At 48.6% G+C, this 14,018-nt stretch overlaps 1 protein-coding gene across 1 annotated transcript in view; it reads left to right on the top strand.

The window, feature by feature from the left end:
• LOC139174046 (angiopoietin-2-like) overlaps positions 1–14,018 on the top strand; it is a 39,954-nt gene that overhangs the window by 24,674 nt on the left and 1,262 nt on the right. Inside the window, exons 5-8 of the mRNA XM_070764090.1 lie at positions 817–944; positions 3,252–3,353; positions 6,422–6,588; positions 13,299–13,429. Of these exons, the coding sequence (XP_070620191.1) occupies positions 817–944; positions 3,252–3,353; positions 6,422–6,588; positions 13,299–13,429 (528 nt within the window). The remainder of the gene's footprint in view (positions 1–816; positions 945–3,251; positions 3,354–6,421; positions 6,589–13,298; positions 13,430–14,018) is intronic.

The raw sequence follows: 14,018 nt of genomic DNA, 5'->3' as shown, positions 1-14,018 counted from the left end.
TGCTGGCACATGAGCTGTTGCCCTAACTCAGCTGGTCAGCTGATTTTTGGCTCGCACAGAGGCTCTGGGAGGGCGTTTTTGGCTTCCCCCTGAAGCCTTTGGAGCCTGGGGAGGGTGAAACATGAGCCTACTGGGACCACCAGAAGTTGGGAAAGTGGCCAGTTCCGGCCTCCAGAGGGCCTTCAGTGGGTGGAGGAAGCTGTTTTCACCCTATCCAAGCATTGAATTATGGGTGTGGGCATTCGCACATGTGTGATAGTATGTGCCCACGCTCTTTCCCCATCATTTACCTACAACGTCCCTTTCAACTCTAATAATAATCTAAAAACCGCCAGTGACTCAGGCCTGCAGTGCCCCTGAACTAACTCTCTTGGCGCCACCAGCACTGCAAAATACTGAGACAGTCTATTCTTTAAGCTCTTTTTATTTGTAAAGGACAGGAAAGCTCTTTTTGTAAGTGACTTCAAGTAAGAACGCGCCTGGAATAAACAGTGCCAGTGCGCTCCTTTAATACTTTATTTTTCCCGCTAAAATCCTACTGTCAAACTCTTAGCCAGTCAGAAGGCACCAACCATTTCAGCTATTTACATTTACCTCAGCGCCTATTTAACAAGCGCCATCTTGTTTTTTGTTTTTTGCTTCTGCACATGTGCAGAATCTGGGTTTTTAGCACTGCACATGTGCATGCGCCCACAAAACACAGCCACGCAGCACATCAGGAAGTGAACAGGCAGCCAGGTAAGCCAGAACCCACCTCTGATTCCTTCCCTCACTGGGCAACTACTGAAAATGACTTTTGATCTCATCGCCCCACAGATGTTTCTTCCTCCGCCCTGCCAGATGAACAGAAGGCCTTCAAGGATTGTGCAGCCGCGTACAAAGCGGGGTTTTCTACCAGCGGAGTCTACACCCTTCGGCTCCCCAACACTACAGCCCCTGTCAAAGTGAGTGTATGCACCAATGAGCTTTGTCCTTCTAGAGAGGCAGGGTTCGCACCTCAGACTAAGCCCCAGTATTCTTAAGCACGATTGGTTGAATAGGTTCTGGTGGCTGAACTTGTGCACAGGTAGGCTGCAACCAGAGGTGAGATGCTGAGGTGGACCGGTGATGTGTGCTCGCCCCTGTGGCTCTGAGTGCTAGCGGAGTCCAGCGCAATTCTGCTACTGGACTTCTGTGTTTTTGCGATGCTGCAGGGAAATCCCAGCAGGGGAATTCCAGCATCGCAAAAACAAGTGCTTCGCTGGCAACGGAAGTCCGGAGGTGGGGTTTCCCATGGAGGGGAGCCTCAGGGGAATCCCAGCAGCACAAAAATGGGTGCTCCTCTGGCAACGGAAGTCTGGAGGCGGGGCACCACAGCGGCGGCGGTGGGTTTGTAAGGTGAAAATAGTTTGTAAGAAGAGGCAAAAAAATCTTAAACCCCGGGTTTGTATCTCGAAAAGTTTGTATGACGAGGCGTTTGTAAGACAAGATATCACTGTATATAAAAAAACCCCCAACAGTTAAAAACCATACAGCACATACATACCAAACATAAAATATAAGAAAGCCTGGGGGAGATGTCTTAGTTCCCCCATGCCTGGCGATATAGGTGGGTCTTGGGTAACTTGCGAAAGACAAGGAGGGTGGGGGCCATTCTAATCTCTGGGGGGAGTTGGTTCCAGAGGGCGGGGGCCACCACAGAGAAGGCTCTTCCCCTTCTGCAGTAGCAGAATTGCAGTGGACTCCGCTAGTACTCAGACCAACAGGAGCGAGCACACGTCACCGTTCCACCTTAGCAGCCCACCTCTGACCGTGACTTATCAAACATTTGTTTAGCAACCCTTCAAAGCTATTTTTCAGCAGTGAAAAAGAAAAATGACTCACGATTTGGTCCTTGCACTTACGACCATCCCAGCACTCGGATGGTCATAGCGTGATCAAAATTCAGGCTCTTGGCAGGTGGACTTACATCATTTGCAACGTCCTGAGATCGTGTGATCATTACTTGTGATCTTCTGGCAACCAAAGTCAACGGGAGAAGCAAGATCCACTTAACAATCACCTGATTCACTTAACAAGTAGCAATTCACTTAACAGTCATGGGGGGGGGGAGATTGTAAAATTAGTCACCGTACACTTAACAATTGCTTCACTTAGCAACAGAAATCCTGATCCCAACTGGAGTCATAAATTGAGGTCTGCATATAAAGCTAAATTAGAAAGGATTTGCCCACATGAAGTCATAATGCAATCTGTTTAATTCTGTTTTTATGTGAAGAATGAAACCAGGCGTAATCCATGATTTAATTTGGTCCACAGTTTATGTTGCTTTACTTATAACCAATAATAATAATAATAATAATAATAATAATAATAATAATAATAATAATTTATTGGATTTGTATGCCGCCCCTCTCCGTAGACTCGGGGCGGCTAACAACAATGATAAAAACAACATGTGACAATCCAATAATAAAACAACTAAAAACCCTTATTTATAAAACCAAACATATGCACAAACATACCATGCATAACTTGTAATGGCCTAGGGGGAAGGAATATCTCAACTCCCCCATGCCTGGCAGTATAAATGAGTCTTGAGTAGTTTACAAAAGACAGGGAGGGTGGGGGCAATTCTAATCTCCGGGGGGAGTTGGTTCCAGAGGGCCGGGGCCACCACAGAGAAGGCTCTTCCCCTGGGGCCCACCAAATGACATTTTAGTCGACGGGACCCGTAGAAGGCCAACTCTGTGGGATCTTATCGGTCGCTGGGATTCGTGCGGGAGCAGGCGGTTCCGGAGGTAATCTGGTCCAATGCCAGTGTAAGTGTAAACATCACATTTAAGTTTTCGATCATGTATAGATCGACTCATTATATAAACTAATAATAGGCAAGAGAAACCTATAAACAATTATATAATTGGTATAATAAAGTATAGGAGTAATAGGTAATCAAATATTATTAAAAGCTTCCCGATAAGAATAGGTTTCAACTGATGTCTAGAAGAAGAAGAAAATCATAATTTGGACCCTACCACTAAGAACTACATCTATTTCTGATCCGCCCAAGAATGATGCTAGCTCATCACTTAGCCAATTGAAAGGAAAACGAAGATCGTAGCTTAAATTTAAAGACTAAAATATCCCGCTCAGAATTCCTTTTTAAATTAAGTCTGGAAGTAAACTGATGATGGGGTTTTCCATGTGCTCAACCAGTTGTTTGTCATAATTTGGGGAAATGCTCTTCTACTGATGTTCTGCCATTCTTCCAGGTGCTGTGTGACATGGAGACCAGTGGAGGAGGCTGGACCGTTATCCAACACCGCAAAGATGGTTCTGTGGATTTCCAACGCACCTGGAAGGAATATAAACAGGTAAGAATTGATATAGTGTATTTTTTGGACTATATGATGCATCAGTGTATAAAATGCACCAAGATTTCGAGGAGGTAAAAGAGCACTCTGCAGGTCTCCAAACCCTTTTCACAAAAACAAGATAATTTTTCACTTGTTTTTGGGGAAAATGGGGCATGCAGAGGGTTTGGAAAGCCTTTAGAGTGTTCCTAGGTGAGAAGACAAAAATGTTCCTGTTTTTACGAAAAATGGCCCATTTTTCATAAAAACTGGCATTTTTTTTGCCTTTCCCCAGCCCCTAGGAGCACTCTGCTGCCCCCCCCCAAAACTCTCTGCACATCCCATTTTTGTGAAAAATAGGGTGCAGGGGTGGGGCTTTGTGAGGCCAAAAACGGTGTATGAGACGCACCAACATTTCCACCCTATTTTAGTGTGGGAAAGGTGCGTCTTATACTTTGAAAAATATGGTAAGTCTCTCTCAACGTGACAGAAAAATTCAGAATGAATTGGATTCGGATTGATCATTTTGCACATTGAAAATGATATGACCCGGAGAAGATTGAGCAAGAAGCATTGCTTGTCAGAAGAAGGTTGAAAAGGTGATCACATGCCCCCCAGGGCCATAAATATGAGTCATTTGCCAAGTTTCCGAATTTTGATCATATGACTGTGGGGTGTTGCAACAGTCGTGTGAAAAATTGCCATAAGTCACTTTTTTAATGTTGTAACTTTGAACGGTCACTAAATGAACTTGAGTTGAGTTGAGGGCTACCTGTATTCCAAGGGTGGGTTGCTGCCAGTTCAGACCAGTTCAGTGGCAGAAATTTGCACCCACTCACCAAACCAGAAGTGAAGTTGTGGCTCGCCAGCAACCCATGCAGCTGATAGTAGACCTTGTTCAAGAGGAGACCGGCTCGGTGATGTGCCAGTGGCCTGTGCAACTGATACCTGAGTTGGACAGTGGGAAGGATGGTAAGGACTCGATGCCAGAGGCAGAAGTTCAGCCAGGCCCTTCGGAACTTCCAGCACCTCATAGCAGCGATGAGGAAGAAGAGGCCTCTCCTCTTCTTGATGCAAAAGCCCGCAGAGCTGCCAAGAGACAGGAATGGTTACTCCAGAGGAGGTCTCTTCGAGAGTAAGATTGGAGGCTAATTGGCCACTCCCCCTAGTCTATCTAAGAACAGTAGAGGCAGCTAACAAGCTGCAGAGAGCAACTTTTGAGAAACCCATCTGATCATAGTGTGCTCTGTGTCTGAAAGACTTCTGCTTTGTTTTCTCTGCTGCTGTTTTGGTTATCAAGGACTACCTCTAGGCATTTGATTGATTGATTGATTGATTAATTAATCAATTGATTGTTAGAGTTGAAAGGGACCATGCAGGTCATCAAGTCCAACCCCCTGCCTGAGCAGGAATCCTAAAGCACCCCAGCCAAATGGCAGTCCAATCTCCTCTTGAAAGTGTCCAGAGTTGGGGAGTTCACAACCTCTGCAGGCAGGTTGTTCCACTGGTTGATCGCTCTGACCGTCAGGAAGTTCTTCCTTACTTCTAGGTTGAATCTCTCCTTGGTCAGCTTCCAGCCGTTGTTCCTCGTCCAGCCCTCTGGTGCTCTGGAGAATAGAGTGACCCCCCTCCTCTCTGTGGCAACCCCTCATATACCTGTATACATCTCTCATGTCCCCTCTGGCCCTCCTTTTCTCTAGGCTATCCGTGCCCAGTTCCCGCAATCTCTCTTCGTAAGTCTTGGTTTCAAGTCCCCTAATCATTTTGGTTGCTCTTTTCTGCACCTTCTCCAGAGTTTCAATGTCTCTTTTGAAGTGTGGTGACCAGAACTGAATGCAGTACTCCAGATGTGGTCTGACCAGGGCATAGTAGAGTGGTATTAAAACTTCCCTGGTCTTGGAGTGTATCCCCCCTGCATTTTGCCAATTCTTTGAAGCTACATAAGATATCAAGATCTAATTGCTCTTCTTGGCTTTAAAACTCTTTGAACTGATACCAGCTATTAATGAAGATTAATTAGTAGCTGGTTGCTTGTCTTTTTTGTAGATTGGTGTGTGCATATTCACTACTAAAACGTTTATTAGTAGTGGTGTTTGAATTAAATAAGTGTGTACAAACTGGGTGTTGCATTACGTTCTTGGCGGGGACAGAACAAGTGATGGCCGGCTGTCCATGCTCCCAAACCGGTTCTCTGGTTGCCCTGGCTGGCAAAGAACCTTCTGTGCATGGACAGAGGCTTCTGTGCATGCACAGAAGGTCATTTGTGTGATGTAACGTGATCGTGGCATGCAAAAGCAAAGCGAGCAAGTGCATGCAAAATGCGCACTTCCATCGAGATGCGAACCAGTAGGGAAGGTAAATGGACCCTCCCCCTGCTGTATTCCTTTTTTTTCTCTTCCTTTTTATTACTGTAACCTGCCTAGAGTAGCCCCGCAGTAGGTAGGTGGCAAATAAATTTAACAAATAAATAAACAAATGAATAATTTATAATAATAGTAACAACAGAGTTGGAAGGGACCTTGGAGGTCTTCTAGTCCAACCCCTTGCTTAGGCAGGAAACCCTACACTACTTCAGACAAATGGTTTTCCAACATCTTCTTCAAAACTTCCAGTGTTGGAGCATTCATAACTTCTGAAGGCAATCGTTCCACTGATCAATTATTCTAAGTGTCAGGAATTTTCTCCTTAGTTCCAAGCTGCTTCTCTCCTTGTTTAGTTTCCACCCATTGCTTCTTGTTCTACCCTCAGGTGCTTTGGAGAATAGATTGACTCCCTCTTCTTTGTGGCAACCGCTGAGATATTGGAACACTACTATCATGTCTCCCCTGGTCCTTCTTTTCATTAAACTAGCCATGCCCAGTTCCTGCAACCGTTCTTCATATGTTTTAGCCTCCAGCCCCTAATCATCTTTGTTGCTCTTCTCTGCACTTTTTCTAGAGTCTCCACATCCTTTTTGCATCTTGGGGGCCAAAACTGAATGCAGTATTCCAAGTGTGGCCTCACCGAGGCCTTATAAAGTGGTATGAACACTTCAGGTGATCTTGATTTGTACCAGACCTTTTCCAATGTCTTCTCACGCTTTCTGACAGGGCTTTGGATCGCCACCTGGAGAACACTGGTTGGGCAATCAGTTCATCCATTTGCTCACTCAACAGAACCGCTACTCTCTCCGGATCCTGCTCCAAGACTGGGAAAACAACGAGGCTTATTCTGCCTTTGAGCATTTCCAAGTAGGCTCCGAGGTGCAGAACTATCGGTGAGGCTTTTCGTGGAACATCTGTGGTCTCTTTGCTTAGCACAGGGGACTCCAAATTGCTGGCTGGAGAATTCTGGGAGTTGAAGTCCACCAGCTTTAAAGTTGCCAATTTTGAAGAGCTCTGGCTCAGCTGGAATCCTTCCCGAACAGATGGATGACCTTTTACTCCTAAAATTTCCCAAGGCCACTACTGAGAATTTTGGGGATTGCTTTGTCATAGCAGGAGAGCACTCCAATTCTCACGTAGGAAGATCATTTGGTGATCCCGTAAGATTAGGGCCAAATGTAAAATCTCTGTATGATTTTTTTGTCTGTCCTATGGGGGTTCTTGATTTTGAGCACTGTTTCCCAGCCCCTACATTCTCCCCCTCTCTCTCTCCTTCCCTCCCTCCCTCTCCTCCTTCCTTCCCTCTCCCCCTCCCTCCCCCTCCCTCCCTCCTCCATTTCTCTCTTTCTCTCCCTCCCTCCATTTCTCTCTCTCTCTCTCTCCCTCCCTCCCTTTCTCTCTCTCTCCCCTCCTTCCTTCCCTCCCTCTCCTCTTTCTTTCCCTCTCCCACTGCCTCCCCTCCCCTCCTCCCTTTCTCTCTCTCTCCCTCCCTCTCAGCTTCCTTCCCTCCCTCTCCCCCTCCCTCCTCCCTTTCTCTCTCTCTTTCCCTCCCTCCCTCCTCCCTTTCTCTCTCTCTCCGTTTCACCTACCTTCCCTCCCTCTCCCCCTCCCTCTTCCCTTTCTCTCTCCCTCCCTCCTCCCTTTCTCTCTCTCCCTCCCTCCTTCCTTCCCTCTCCCCCTCCCTCCCCTTCTCTCTCTCTCTCTCCCTTTCTCTCTCTTTCCCCCTCCCTCCTTCCTTCCCTCTCCCCCTCCCTCCCTCCTCCTTTTCTCTCTCTCTCTCTCCCTCCTTCCTTCCCTCCCTCTCCTCATTCCTTCCCTCTCCCCCTCCCTCTTCCCTTTCTCTCTCTCTCCCTCCCTCCTCCCTTTCTCTCTCTCCCTCCCTCCTTCCTTCCCTCCCTCTCTCCTCCCTCCTCCTTTTCTATCTCTCTCTCCGTCCCTCCTTCCTTCCCTCCCTCTCCTCCTTCCTTCCCTTTCCCCCTCCCTCTCTCTCTTTTTCTCTCTGTCTGCAGGGGTGTGTGCCTCAAACTCAGATAGTTGAGAAGTTCTTTGAAGCTTGGATTCCAATCTTCTCACTGTGGTTCCACCAACTAATCTGGGTGGAAACCAACATGGATTTTCCCATGCTTAGACAGACCAATATTTCCCAACCTGGCAACCTCAATGCTGGCTCAGATTTGGGAACAGTTGAAATCTCTCATGCCAGGGGAAGCATGTTGTGTTGGGGAAAGCTGGTGTAGCCCTACTGCACAAGAGAGAAAAAAAAGGGGGGGGAATGAACGGCTGTCTCTCTAGAGCAGAGTCTCCAACCTTGGCAGCTTTAAGACTTGCGGACTTCAACTCCGAGGAGTTCCTCAGGTGGGACCATTAGGGTCCCACCTCATCTGTTCCATAACCCCCAGAGATGTTAAAATCCCCACTTATTCTATAAGACATTAAGATCTCCCTTGGAGTCAAGCTTGACCTGAGTTGCAAAAATCCAGATGATGAATAGGTGGCAACTTATAAGAGATTTCTGTAGTCATCTAGGGGTTATCTAGACTTTAGCAGCCCAGAATCCCGTGTCCATTTAATGGTCATCTGGATTTTAGCAACTGAGACTGTAGGCCGCAATGCTGTAGGCTTCACACTCACTTCTCTGCTGTTGTCCTAGCAAAACTGTAAAGCAGGGGTCTCCAATCTTGGGCAACTTTAAGACTTGTGGACTTCAACTCCCAGAGTTCTTCAGCCAGCAATTGTGAGAGTTGAAGTCCACAAGTCTTAAAGTTGCCAAGGTTGGAGACCCCTGCTCTAGAGCAGTGTTTTTCGGCTTTCGAAACTTTGTGATGTGTGGACTTCAATTCCCAGAATTCCCCAGCTGGTATGTATTCTGGGAGTTTGAGGTTCACACATCCTAAAATGGCCAAGGTTGAGAAACACTACTTTACAGGTTGATTGCAGTAGCAGCTCCTTGAGCCAGGATTTCATCTAGGAATTGTCCAAAATAAAATGAAATCCTAATCTCCCTCCAACTAGACTTGACCTCTTGCAGAACAGCCTATCTCTGTTCTTTTGGCTTTCGGCAGGCAAGGAAATGCAACCACTCCAACAACTCTGGCAGAAATTAAAACGCAAGTTAAGTCAGGCTAAGCCAGTGGTGGGTTGCTACCGGTTCAGGCAAAGTGGTAGTGGCAGCAGGAGGCTCCACCCACCCACCCGGACATAATCAAAAACACTCTGTGCATGCGCAGAGGGTTCTACGCATCTGCAGAAGTATTGTCCACATGCAAAGCACTCCCGCAACCCCGTTCCCAAGCCCATAGCAACAATAAGTGAAACCCACCACTGGGCTAAGCCCCTCCTTTTAAAAGAGTCCATCTAAGAGGGCAGCTTTCTTGCTCCCTGGTATTGTGATTGGTTCCAGAGTGTGGAACTCTGTCTTTATTGACTCATAAATCACTCCTTGGCTCTGGCACAAGCCTAAGCGTGTCAGGTGAACTTTTGTGTGAATAACTGTAACCTTTTGGGACTCGTAAAACAGTAATTGGTCTTGCATTCAAGTAGGTGTCTAGCCTTTGTGCATAAAAGAGACTTTCTTGATTCAACTGCCCTCCTGTCGTGTGTTTCACTTAATTCTGGACTACCGCACGAATCCCAGCGTCCGATAAGGTCCCACAGAGTTGGCCTTCTCCGGGTGCCGTCAACTAAACAATGTTGTTTGGCGGGCTCCAGGGGAAGAGCCTTCTCTGTGGCAGCCCTGGCCCTCTGGAACCAACTCCCCCCAGAGATTAGAACTGCCCTCACCCTTCCTGTCTTTTGTAAACTACTCAAGACTCACTTATACCGCCAGGCATGGGGGAGTTGAGACACCTTTCCCCCAGGCTTTTTTATACTTTGTTTTATGTTTGATATGAATGTGCTGTTTGGTTTTTAAAATAATGATAGGATTTCATATGTTTTTTAATATTAGATTTGTTCCACTGCTATATTATTTTTATTGCTGTTGTGAGCCGCCCCGAGTCTTCGTAGAGGGGTGGCATACAAATCTAATAAATAAAACAAAATAAATAAATAAAATAATTTCAATAGCCAGGCAGAACACCTGTTAATGTATGAGCAGAGTAATCCTAGTTTAGCAAGGTGGTGCACACACAGAAATGATTGAGAATAGTTGTGAATAACTACTCAACCACACACAAATATACTAACCTGAGTTAAACTTTACTCTGAGAAATAACATATTCAGATAAACAATCAAAAGTCATACACATAATAAGTCAGAATAACAATCCAAATATTACCAAGTACATACTCTTTCTTACTAGTTGTCTTTGTCATAATCAGCAAAGAAAGATCTCAAGCCTAAACACATTTTAGCTAAAATACATGACTACAATGCAGAGAGATTGTAGAGAAAATGCAGAGCATACCTAACAGTGAGTAGCCAGACAAAGAGAAACAGACAGGGTGACTCAGAGAAATAAGCTATAAACTCTAGCTCCCTCTTATGGCAGTCTGCAACACCTGCAGCCAATATATTGCCAACCCAAAAGTTATGGACAGAGTCCTAACAGGGATGTTGCAAATGAAAGATTACCGTATATACTCGAGTATAAGCCGACCCGAGTATAAGCCGAGGCACCAATTTTTGCCACAAAAACTGTGAAAACTTATTGACCCGAGTATAAGCCGAGGTTAGAAAATGCAGTGGCTACTGGTAACTTATAAAAATAGAAACCAATAAAATTACATTAATTGAGACATGTTTTAGAATATTTATTTTAAAGAAAACCAGTAAACTAGCTTTAAGCGATCAAGAGATGAATGGGTGAATGAATGGACGGAGGGTGGGAAGGAAGGAAGGAAAGAGGGAAGGGACAGGAACAGAGGAAGGAAGCAAGGAAACTTATGAAAGGGGAGAGTAAGAGAGGAATGAGTGAAGGGAGGGAGGGAGGGAAGAAGGTGGGAAGGAGAAAGAGAAGAAGAAATAGAGGAAGGGAAGGTAAAAGAGAGAAAGAAAAAGAGCAAGCAAGAAAGCAAGAAAGCAAGAAAGGGGGAAGGGACAGGAACAGAGGAAGGAAGCAAGGAAACCTATGAAAGGGGAGAGTAAGAGAGGAATGAGTGAAGGGAGGGAGGGAGGGAAGAAGGTGGGAAGGAGAAAGAAAAGAAGAAATAGAGGAAGGGAAGGTAAAAGAGAGAAAGAAAAAGAGCAAGCAAGAAAGCAAGAAAGGGGGAAGGGACAGGAACAGAGGAAGGAAGCAAGGAAACCTATGAAAGGGGAGAGTAAGAGAGGAATGAGTGAAGGGAGGGAGGGAAGAAGGTGGGAAGGAGAAAGAAAAGAAGAAATAGAGGAAGGGAAGGTAAAAGAGAGAAAGAAAAAGAGCAAGAAAGAAAGAAAGAAAGAAAGAAAGAAAGAAAGAAAGAAAGAAAGGGGGAAGGGACAGGAACAGAGGAAGGAAGCAAGGAAACCTATGAAAGGGGAGAGTAAGAGAGGAATGAGTGAAGGGAGGGAGGGAGGGAAGAAGGTGGGAAGGAGAAAGAAAAGAAGAAATAGAGGAAGGGAAGGTAAAAGAGAGAAAGAAAAAGAGCAAGCAAGAAAGCAAGAAAGCAAGAAAGGGGGAAGGGACAGGAACAGAGGAAGGAAGCAAGGAAACCTATGAAAGGGGAGAGTAAGAGAGGAATGAGGGAAGGGAGGGAGGGAAGAAGGTGGGAAGGAGAAAGAAAAGAAGAAATAGAGGAAGGGAAGGTAAAAGAGAGAAAGAAAAAGAGCAAGAAAGAAAGAAAGAAAGGCAACTTCAAAGAAAGGCTCACTGAGCATCTCTCACTCTCTCTCTCTTTCTATCCCTCTTTCTCTTTCTCTCCCCCTCTTTCTCTCACTCTCTCTTTCTCACTTTCTCTCTATCTCAGTGTTTCCCAACCTTTTTTGAGCCGCGGCCGTTAGCCCGGCTGATTTTTCCCTGCTGCCGTTTTCGCGCAAAACTGTCCTGGATTCCCGGATCGCTCGCTTCTCCGGCATCGCGCCTTTTCAATGCCGTCAGAGGGGCGCGTCAGCGGCTTCCGGAGCACAGGGAAGGGCTTAAGCCGCCGTCTTTTCCCCGTGGGAGCGCCAGACCTCTTGTCTGCCCGGCCCGAGGCACGAAATCGCTGCTTATGCCAGGCGGCTCGCCTGGAACACAAGCAATGCCGCCTGGCATAAGCAGCGATTTCGTGCCTCGGGCCGGGCAGACAAGAGGTCTGGCGCGTCAGAGGGGTGCGTCAACGGCGGGACCCGGCCGCCCCCCCCCCCCGACGTAGAAGCCAAGCCCCCCCCAGCCGAGCCTGGTGGCAAGCTCGCCCCCAACCCCCGGAGATCGAGCGCACGAAGAGGCATCTCTCGCCTTCTGCCGTGGCGGAGGAAGGCGAATGCGGCTTGGAAGCTGGGAGGGGGGCAGAAGAGCTTCCAAGCCGCATTCGCCTTCCTCCGCCGCGGCAGAAGGCGAGAGATGCCTCTTCGTGCGCTCGATCTCTGGGAGTTGGGGGCGAGCTTGCCACCAGGCTCGGCTGGGGGGGGCTTGGCTTCTACGTGGGGGGGGCCGGCGGCCGGGTCCGGCTCCCGCCGCTGACGCGCCCCTCTGACGGCGTTTGGCGGCTTCCCCGTGGGAGCGCCAGACCTCTTGTCTGCCCGGCCCGAGGCACGAAACCGCTGTTTATGCCGGGCGGCTCGCCTGGAACACAAGCAATGCCGCCTGGCATAAGCAGCGATTTCGTGCCTCGGGCCGGGCAGACAAGAGGTCTGGTGCGTCAGAGGGGCGCGTCAGCGGCGGGAGCCGGACCCGCCCCCCCCCACGTAGAAGCCAAGCCCCCCCCAGCCGAGCCTGGTGGCAAGCTTCCGCCCCCCTCCCAGCTTCCAAACCGCATTCGCCTTCCTCCGCCGCTGCTGGGCTGCGCGTGGCGGGAGAAGCCCGGACAACGCCGGAGCGCTTTCCCGTCGCGCCTTCCAAAGCAGCGCTGGGCGAAAGAGAGCCTTCCTCCGCCGCCGCCAGCCGCGGTTCCGAGTGGGGCTGCACCCTCTCTCTCTTCTTCCCCGCGACTGCCCCGATGGCGTGCGAGGGGAAAAAGGCGAGGGGAAGCCGGCAAGGTGGGGGGGGGACTCGTGAAGCAGGAATCCACCCCCCGACCTCACCATCGCCTTTTCCCACTCTCGCACGCCATCGGAGCAGTTGGCTGGCGCCTTTGCCGGAGCCAGGGAAGGGAAGGCACCTGCAAGAAGACTGAAGCTCCAGCTCTAAGAGCAAAGGCAAAGGGCTGGCGTCTTTGCTAGAGCTGGGGAGGAGGCAACTGCCCCACTCTTGCCACAGCCGCTTCGGTTGGAGCGCCCTTTGCCACCGCACTTTGCCCTTTCCCACACCCGCCCAAGCCAGCAATGTCTGACAGGCTCCCGCGGTGCACCCTCTTGTGGTGATCCGGCGCCCTCTTGTGGTGACCCGAGTATAAGCCGAGGTCGGGTTTTTCAGCCCATTTTTGGGGCTGAAAAACTCGGCTTATACTCGAGTATATACGGTATACTGTAAGTCATGTTTTGGCTCCGAGAGGAGACTCAAATTGTGAATTTCTGTTGATGGCGGCTTCTTGGTTCTCGCTTCGGCAGACTTTATGCAAGGAGATACAGTGGTACGGCTGGACGCACCAGCAGCCTCAGCCCTTCGGGAACCGACTTCAGCACCAAGGACGCCGACAACGACCGATGCGCGTGCAAGTGCGCCCAGATGGCAGGTGGAGGTAATGAGGGGAGAGCGGGACACCCTCCTTCTGCAGGTCCATCATTCTCAGAAGTAGCCTAGCAGGGGCATTGGTAAAAAAAAAAGAGATATCAACATCAGCTCTGCAAAGCAGGACATAATTTGTCTAGTTGCAGGCAGCATCTTGGCTTCTGATACATGTGCTCCCTCCCCCCCTTGAATTGACCCTGAATTCAAAGAACTTTCGGGAGCATTAAATGGGACAAGCCCTGAAAAGTGTAGAATCTCCTTAAGAGCCACACGTATACGATGCTTTAAAGCCCTACATGGCATTGGACCAGAATACCTCCGGAACTGCCTTCTATCGCACGAATCCCAGCGGCCGATAAGGTCCCACAGAGTTGGCCTTCTCCGGGTCCCGTCGACCAAACAATGTCATTTGGCGGGCCCCAGGGGAAGAGCCTTTTCTGTGGCGGCCCCGGCCCTCTGGAATCAACTCCCCCCGGAGATTAGAACGGCTCCCAGCCTCCTTGTCTTTCGCAAGTTACTCAAGACCCACCTATATCGCCAGGCATGGGGGAACTAAGACATCTCCCCCAGGCTTACAGGGGGTTTGGGAGGCCTGCAGA

Source organism: Erythrolamprus reginae, chromosome 11 (genome assembly GCF_031021105.1).
Source record: "Erythrolamprus reginae isolate rEryReg1 chromosome 11, rEryReg1.hap1, whole genome shotgun sequence".
Lineage (NCBI taxonomy): Eukaryota > Metazoa > Chordata > Lepidosauria > Squamata > Dipsadidae > Erythrolamprus > Erythrolamprus reginae.
This window is presented reverse-complemented; position numbering and strand designations above follow the sequence as displayed.